Genomic DNA, 9421 nt, shown 5'->3' with positions numbered 1-9421 from the left:
AAAGAAAGGAGAAGAAGGAAAGGATAGTTTGCTAAATATAAAAGACATAAAAATATCTTTTCGGGGAAAATACATACGTATGCTTTTTAACAAAATTTTATTGAGATACATTCACACACCATATAATCCATCCAAATTATACAATCAGTGGTTCAAAGTATCATCACATATTTATGTATTCATAGCCATAATCTTTTACATCATTTGCATTACTCCAGAAAAAAGAAAGAAAAAGAAAAAAGAAGACCCCAAACATCCCATCCCATATCCCTTACCCCTACCTCATTTGATCTCTAGTATTGCACTCTACCCAATTCTAAGACTTACAATGGAGGTAGTTTAACTAAGACACTTTAGTATTGTCAGAGACAAATACATAGATTAGTGGAACATAAAACATCGAGATAGATCCTTACAAACATGGACAACCGACCATTTTGTTTTGTTTTGTTTTGTTGCTACACAGCTATAAAATCATTATCAAAGATCAAGCCTACTGGATTACAGTTCAACAACTTCAGATGTATCCTTCTGGCTATTCTAAAACACAAGACACTAAAAGGAAATATCTATAAAATGAGCCAGTATTGGCAATCATTTGTTAAATCCAAATTTCTCAATTATAACTCCTCCTTCTCATTTTATCCTTCTTTCAATCTTTGGGGATAGCTAGGCAATGATCATTTTAACTTCCTGCTGGAAAGGGGTGTTGACCTTATAGGGTAGAGGCATGAAACTAGTTGATGTTCTTGGAGAGAATAGTACCTCTGGGTTTCAGGGCTTATCTGACATAGGATCAGACTAGAGGCCTTAAGTTTCTGAAAAAAATAATCTTACTAAGAAAAACATTTATAATTAGACAGAGCCCAGTTCACTCCCTAGAGCTTCAGGAATACTATTGGTTGCTGCTTGGGAAACTTTGCTAGTTTGCAATATCTGGCTAAAGCTTGCATAAGAGTAGCCTCCAGCATTACCTCTCAACTCTATTTGAAATCTCTTAGCCACTAAACTGTTATTTTGTCCCATTTCTTTTCCCTTTTGGTCCAGAGGCATTCTCGATCCCATGATGCTTGGGCCAGGTACACACTGGGAGTCATATCCCATGTAGTGGGGGGGTATAGTGACTTTATTTGCAGGGTTGGCTTAAAATGAGAGGCCACATCTGAGCAGCATAAGAAGCTCTCTGGAGGTGACTCAGGCATAATTATATGCAGGCCTAGCATCGCCATTGCAGAAATAGATTTTTTTAAAGGCAAGCCTCAAGATCGAGTACTTGGCGTAATCAATTGTGAGTCCATAGTGCCTGAGAGAATATCAGGAATTTCCCAGGTAGGGAAGTTTCATAGCTCCACATTTTTCCCCAGTCTCTCAAGTAGACTTTGCAAATACTTTCTTATTTCTGCCCAAAATACTCTGGAATGTATCCAGGTATTGCAATAACCTATACAGAATAATAGGTTCTCATTCCTATTCTACGTTCATGTATTTGGGTAGTTTAAATAAACTGACTAGACAGGTTAAAATAGATAGTGTGCTACAGAAAATTTCAATTTTGGGCCAATAAATCTCTCTTCTTATGGTCTCACACAGAAGTTGAAGTTTTAAAATACAGACAAAATCATCCTTTACTTTGTATTCTGGTTTACCTTAGACCTAACCAGGTTCGTTTCATTCATATCTCTTATTGGAGTCTGATCTGTTATTCAGTTTCTTTAACAGTTGCTGTATGGAGTAATGCTGACTTTCAGAGAGGCAGAATTCTAATTCTGAGTCTCAGATGTCACACAGATACCCAATGTACATACGCTTTTGCCTTTACAAAATCTCTGGAAGGATTCCCAAGAAATTGGTATCATTGGCTGCCATAAGAATGGGAGTCTTACAATACACTACATATTTTCATTTTCATTTAATTTTTTTACTTGTGTAGGTATTATTCTTTAAATTAAATCAAAATACTATTAGAAATAAAATTTTTAACTGGACATGCCCTTAAAGGTACCACTTTTATAATACTTTTGAATTATATTCAAAGGAAAGAACCTGAAAATCTTGAATAGATTAATAGCAAAATGTGGTCATAAATTAATGAATAGCCAAATGTAGAAAGATAAAACAGGTAATAAAATGAAGATTACAAATTGTCCTTTATGATATGGAAAACTGTTTAGTTCATTTATTCCACCATTCAAGAATAAGTTACTGCATGCCCATTCCATGACTTTGAACAAAATGTTAACAAAGGCAAAATAAAAACTTATCTCCATATAATGAGGTAAAATGCTTAAAAACAAAAAGAAAAATGGGACTAAATATACCAAATATTGACATTTTCTTTCTGTTAGTGGTAAAATAATCATCAATGGATTTGGACCTCCTTATTAGACAGGCAACTGAGATGACAAATAAATATTCAAACCTTTCCATGTAGAACTTATATTGCCTTTCTTTGTTGTGCTATGTGGAATATTTCCAGGAGCCAAAGAAAAGATGAGGGTTAGTCATGATGAAAGGAACTGGTTCACAAGAAAGGGGACTGTAATCATAAGTGTCATGCACACTTTCAAGCACAATTTCCTTCCTATTTCAGTTTTATGGACAGACACTGAGAACAGGGCACCTGTACAATGGATACCTCCACCAGTGTTACAAACAGTTCCAGCTTCCAGAATTCCCACTTCATCCTGATGGGCCTCCCAGGAATTCATGAGTGGCAGCACTGGCTCTCCCTGCCTCTGGCTCTACTCTACCTCTTAGCTCTTGGTGCCAATCTCCTCATCATGATCACCATCCAACATGAGCCCATGCTCCATGAGCCCATGTACCATTTTCTGGGCATATTATCAGTGGTGGACATTGGCCTGGCCACCACCATCATGCCCAAGATCCTGGCCATCTTCTGGTTTGATGCCAAGGCCATCAGCCTTCCTGAGTGCTTTGCTCAAATCTATGTCATCCATTACTTCCTTTGCATGGAGTCTGGTATCTTCTTCTGCATGGCAGTGGACAGATACATAGCCATCCATCACCCCCTTCAATACCCTTCCATAGTCACTGAAGCCTCTGTGATCAAAGCCACAGGATTCATGGTGCTCAGGAATGGCCTGTTGACCATCCCAGTGCCCATACTGGCTGCCCAGAGACACTACTGCTCCAGGAATGAGATTCAGCACTGCCTCTGCTCTAACTTGGGGGTTATCAGCCTGGCTTGTGATGACATCACTGTGAACAAATTTTACCAACTTATCTTAGCATGGGTCCTGGTTGGGAGTGACATGGCCCTGGTGTTTTCTTCCTATGCTCTAATCCTCCGTTCTGTGTTCAGGCTGAACTCAGGGGAAGCAATGTCCAAGGCTCTGAGCACCTGTAGCTCCCACCTCATCCTCATCCTCTTTTTCTACTCAATTATCGTCGTGGTGTCTGTCACACACTTAGTAGAGAAAAAGCTTCCCCTCATCCCTGTACTCCTTAATGTACTGCACAATGTCATCCCCCCTGCACTCAACCCCATGGTCTATGCACTCAGGATGCAGGAGCTCAGACTGGGTTTCCAGAGACTGCTTAGGCTGGGTGGAGACATGGCCACCGAGTAACTCCAGCTTAGAAAGCATTAAGTCTTAGGAAGGGACCGAGGAGTTTTAGTTCTCAAAGGACCTGGGCAGTAGTGCTGCCTTTACCACTCTCTAGGAATGAAAATGGCCAATTATATCATGAAATCTGTCAGCTTCATATACCAAAATATGCAAATTAAAATTACAAATAAATTTCCTCTTACTTAGATAGTAAGTAATATTAGAAAATGGAATGATCCTGAATCTTCAGGACACCCCAAGCTTAACATTCTTACATACATTCGGTGAGACATAAAATTGGCCCAAACATCCAAATAAACAAACAGGGAAAATTAGCATTGTTATCAATGTTAAAATTCGTTTATCTAGTAATTTTACTTTTACAAAGATATTGAAATGAAATATTCTAAATGCTTGTAGGTATAAAGAAATTCATGTTATATTATTAATACTAAAAATAAAGCATTCAAGGGAGGTCAGCAAGATGGTGGCATAGAGAAGAGCGGAATTTAGTTAGTCCCCTGGAACAACTAATGAACAACCAGGAACAACTAGTAAATAATTTGGAATAACTGCTGGGGGACAACTGTGACTGTCCACACATCGTACACCAACCTGGATTGGGAGGAATGCCTGAAATCACAGCATAAACTCTGTAAGTAAAAACTGAGGAACTATGCTGACAGCCCCCTCCCCCAACAGCAGGCTGAGGTACAAAACCTTGCTGTGGTAGGGAGCAGCACTCTCCCAGCTAGCAAATATAGCTCAACCAAGCTCCAACTGACGTTTTAATTGACAAATGTGGGCTGCTGAATACAAGCTACAAACCCCCAAAAAGCAGACAGAAGCTTTTAGTGACAACTGACCTTAAAGAGCCAGAAGACTCAATGGTCCTGGGAGGGGAGCCCAGAAGACCAGGTGTTACCTCTGGCTGAAAAGTGAAACTGGGCGGGGCCTTGTACTGGCTTTAAAAGGGGGCTTTCTTTCCCTTTTACTCTCTTATAACCTGAGGGATTCAGAGGAGAGAGCCACAGCCATTTTCAGTGGAGAAAGCCTCAGCCACTTTCAGTTCCCATCACTCTGACCCAGACAGGGGTGGAGTCATAGAGTCAGAGAGACAATTCAACTGCAAATAATAACTCCCTAGGGGTGTATGTTCCCTAAGAGTAAGGAGGTAGGGCCCAGCTTACCTTCAGAACTGGACCCTAGAGCCTGGGGGAAAAAAAGCCAAAACAGAAACTGAAGGTGCCACATCTCCTTACACAAGTTGGGAGTGACAGGGTGACAGGTGCCACCAGCTGGACACATTAGGAAAAGCGCAGTGACTGGAGACTTCACAGGAAAGTCTGTCATTCTTCTAAGATACACCCTGAATATAACCCCCTTCTGAGAACTGAACCCATTCTGGTCTGAGAAAATCTGACAGGGGTAACCAAGGAAACCAGATGCCTAGATAACAGAAAACTACAATCTATACCAGGAAAAACAAAGATATGGCGCAGTCAAAGGAACAAACTTACACCTCAGTCAAAATACAGTTGAGATACTGTCTCACTTTCATGAAAAAATCTATTAAAGATTTTCAAAGAAATATGCTAAATCAAATGAAAAACCAAATCAGTGAGTTAAGGGAAGGTACAACAAAAGAGATGAATGCTATAAAGAAAACACTAGGCGAACATAAGGTAGAAATTGAAAGTTTGAAAAAACAACTGGCAGAATCTATGGAAATGAAAGGCACAACACAAGAGATGAAAAACACAATGGAGATATACAACAGCAGCTCTCAAGAGGGAGAAGAAAACATTCAGGAACTGGAGAACAAGATACCTGAAATCCTACATGCAAAAGAACAGATAGGGAAAAGAATGGAAAAATATAATCACATTTCGGGGGAAGAATGACAACATGAAATGCATGAATGTACATGTCATGGGTATCCCAGAAAAAGAAGAAAAGGGAAAAGGGGCAGAAGCAATAATAGGGGAAATACTCAATGAAAATTTCCCATCTCATATGAAAGACATAAAATTACAGATCCAAGAAGCACAGCATGCCCCAAACACAATAGATCTGAATAAACCTACACCAAAACACTTAATAATCAGATTATCAAACGTCAAAGACAAAGAGAGAATCCTGAAAGCAGCAAGAGAAAAAGCAATCCATTACATACAAAAGAAGCTTGATAACACTATGTGTGGATTTCTCAGTAGAAACCATGGACACAAGAAGGAAGTGCTTTGATATATTTAAGATACTGAAAGAGAAAAACCGCCAATCCAGAATCCTATATCTGGCAAAACTGTCTTCAAATATGAGGGAGAGTTTAAAATATTCTCTGACAAACAGACAATGACAGAGTTTGTGAAGAAGATATGTGCGCTACAGGAAATATTAAAGGGAGCACTACAGACAGATAGGAAAAGACAGGAGTGAGAGGTTTGGAACAATTTTGGGTGATGGTAGCACAGCAATGTAAGTAAACTGAACAAAGATGACTGTGAGAATGGTTGAAAGAGGAAGGTTAGGAGCATGTGGGGCACCAGAAGGAAAGAGGAAAGATAAAGACTGGGACTTATAACTCAGTGAACTCTATAGTGTTCACCAATTGTGATCAAATGTACAAATATGTTTTTACATGAGGGAGAACAAATGAATGTCAACTTTGGAAGGTGTTAAAAATAGGGTGGTATTGGGGAAAAAAATACCATCAATGCAAACTAGAGACTGTAGTTAACAGAAACATTTTATTCTGCTTCCTTTAATGTAACAAAGGCAATATACCAAAGCTAAATGCCTTTAAGAGGGGGACATAAGGGAGAGGTATGGGACTCTTGGCATTGATGATGTTGTCTGACTCTTTTATTCTACTTTAGGTTAACTCTATCTTTCCTTTTGTTGCTTTTTTAGCTGTCATGTTTTTTCTCTTTCTTTTTCTTTGTCTTTATTTTTTTTTCCAAGTGAAAGACCTAGAATGTAAGACTTAATATATACAAAAGACACACTTTAAATAGAAGGAGGTATAAAGGCTGAAAATAAAGGAATCATAAAAATATATCATGGAAACACAAAACAAGAGAATGTTGGGTCATTGTACTAAGCTGATTAAGGCAAGATATTAAGAGGAGGAACATTCCTAGAGATGAAGAGGAATATTTTAATAGTGATGCACAATGCTAAAGTCAGAATATGTTCCACATAATCAGTCTTCAGAGAAATGCAAGTGCTGATAAGGATGCAGAGCAACTGGGACTCTCATGCATTGCTTGTGGGAATGTAAAATGCTACAAACAATTTGGAAAACAGTTTGGCAGATTTCTTTCATAAAAATGAACATGCATTTAGTATAGAAGCCAGCAATTCACACTTGAGTAGTTATCCAAGAGTAAAGAAAATATATGTCATCTAAGAACTTGTAAACCAAAGTTCACTGCAGCAGTATTAATCATGGCTCTCCAGAGAAACAGAACCAACAGCACATATAATGAGATTTAGTATAAGGAATTGAGTCATGTGACCAAGGGGCCGGCAGGTCCAAACTCCATAGGACAGGCCACATGCTGGAAACTAATAAAAGTGATGTTGACATCCTTAGTCTGAAAGCCCCAGGGGAAGCTGGCTGGCTGAAAATTCCAGGAAGAGCCAATGCCGAAGCTGAGGCAGAAATTGGTCTTCTGACCTCTAAAACCCTCAGTTCTGGATTTTAACACTTCCAAATGATTGGATGAGGAGCCAACCCAGATTGCTGAGGATATTCTCCTGTTCTGATTGTAGACACAATCAACTCCAGATGCAATCAACTGATTATAGATGCAAATCCCATCTGTGACATACCCTCACAGTAACAAGCAGAATAGTTCTTGACCAAACAACTGCACACTATGACTAAGCAAAGTTTACACAGGAAATTAACCATCACCACAGCTTTATTCATAGCAGCCTAAAATTTCAAGCAATCCAAACGTTCATCAACTGGCCAAGTGAAAAACATTATGGTGTATTCAGACGATGGAATATTACTCTGCAACAAAATGAATGAATTTATAATACACAAACCAGTGAAGAATCTCAAAAATGTGCTAAGCAAAAGAAAGGAAAAGCAAGGAGCTAATGGAATGATCCCATGTATATAAAACTCTGGAAAAGACTAATTAAATCTACTGTGATATAAAACAGATCAAGATTTGGTCGAAGCCAGGAGTTGTGTGAGGGGGAACAAGGGAACTTTCGTGGATGATGGAAGTGTTCTATATCTTTTTCTGGTTGAATTTACATGACTTTTAAACATTTGTGAAAACTCATTAAAGTTTACTGCTAACATTGGTACATTTTGTTGTAAATAAATTATGTCTCCATAAAGTTGTTTTAAAACAGCTGTTTTCTTGTTTATTTGTTGGGACTTTATATTAATTTTTGATAGTTTTACCTTAATGAGTGGACGTTTTTAATTGAAAAATAATCCAGTTTGTCAATCTTTCCTTTTTGATTAGTGCTTTATTGTGTCCTGATTAAGAATTATTAATCTACCCCAAACTCATGAATATACTCTTTTTCTGTTCCATCATCTAGAATTTGTTGGTCTTAACCTTTCTTATTCAATATAGAAATAACATTATGGAAGATATACACCACAGATCAAGATTCATTTTTCCCTAGAATAGTCCATTCACCTAATACCATTTCTTTATACTTCTTATTGTAGTAATACATATACTACTCAAAATTCCTCATTTTAACCACATTAAACTATGCAATACACGGGTGTTAATTACATTTGCTATTGTACTATCTGGTATATTTACCTGAAAAAAAAAATGTTTTCCTCTACTGCACCATGAGTTAAAAATCAAGTGTTGATATATTCATATATAAATGGAGCCTTTGATTCTATTCTTTTTCATTAATCTGTTTTTTTTTTTGCAATACCACACTGTGTTAATTATTGTAAGTTTAGCATATTTCTTGCTTGCGTACTGTAAAATCTCCTAACTTTTCTTTTTCATGTATTTTTTTCTCAACAAGTAGGTGAGGAAGTACTAATTTTTAAGATTAGACCAAGTACCATACTAGAATGTTCAGGAGAAGCCTTGGCCCCAGCTGGTCAGTATAATATTTCTCAATCCCCTGGTATTATGGGGACCCTTCTTTTGATGCTGTGAGGCAAACAGAGCAAGTAGGTCTGTCACTGCTATTTCATTTGATGAAAAGTGTGGTTCTTAGATTCATGGACTCCAATAAACAAAAGTATAGTAATAGTGGAAAACAAAAAGAACCAATCTACTACATTCTATAATGAGAAATTGTATCATCTTGCAGATAAAAGCAACTGACCACAAAAAGGGTCCAAAAGGCACAGTGGAGAAACTTGCTACCAAGACAGTGTTTGCTCATTACTATGCAAGAAACACCACAAAAGATTTCATTAAATAGGCTTCTCCTTTAACAGACAAAGAATCAATAGCCATATAGCAACAGTTACATTGCAGGATATGCATCAAAGAAATAATTATTAACCAGTGAAAAAGAGGTTACCTTAACTCTGGCTGAGAAAGGATTATCAGTCTCTCACTTAGAAGTTCATAAACTCTTGAACCTGTTCAAATATGTCCAAAACTAAACCTTTTGGAAGGGAAAATTATTATACTAGTTGAGGTCATAGTAGAAACCCAGGAGCACTCAAAAGTTTTACAGATGTACCTATCACTTGGAGAAGTAAGGAATGCCCATTTAAATCAGTTAGGAGTTGCCTCCAACAACCCACAACAGGCTTTAGGTAAGGTTAAAAAATTATCAATTTGATCCCATGAACTTGGGGTTAAAGGAGTCGGAATTTAGGCTGGACCAGC

At 37.8% G+C, this 9421-nt stretch overlaps 1 protein-coding gene across 1 annotated transcript; it reads left to right on the top strand.

The window, feature by feature from the left end:
* The first annotated feature begins 2627 nt into the window (after positions 1-2627).
* Positions 2628-3593, top strand: LOC119537945 (olfactory receptor 56B4-like). The gene has a single exon (XM_037840585.1). It carries the CDS (start codon positions 2628-2630, stop codon positions 3591-3593), a length of 966 nt encoding a protein of 321 aa, XP_037696513.1.
* The last annotated feature ends 5828 nt before the right edge of the window (positions 3594-9421 follow it).

Source organism: Choloepus didactylus, chromosome 6 (assembly GCF_015220235.1).
Source record: "Choloepus didactylus isolate mChoDid1 chromosome 6, mChoDid1.pri, whole genome shotgun sequence".
Lineage (NCBI taxonomy): Eukaryota > Metazoa > Chordata > Mammalia > Pilosa > Megalonychidae > Choloepus > Choloepus didactylus.
The sequence above is the reverse complement of the archived record's forward strand: the minus strand, read 5'-3'. Positions and strand labels throughout refer to the sequence as shown.

Bases quoted from the DNA above. Each gene is read 5' to 3' on its own strand.
- LOC119537945 (XM_037840585.1), top strand. From the start codon at position 2,628: ATGGATACCTCCACCAGTGTTACAAACAGTTCCAGCTTCCAGAATTCC.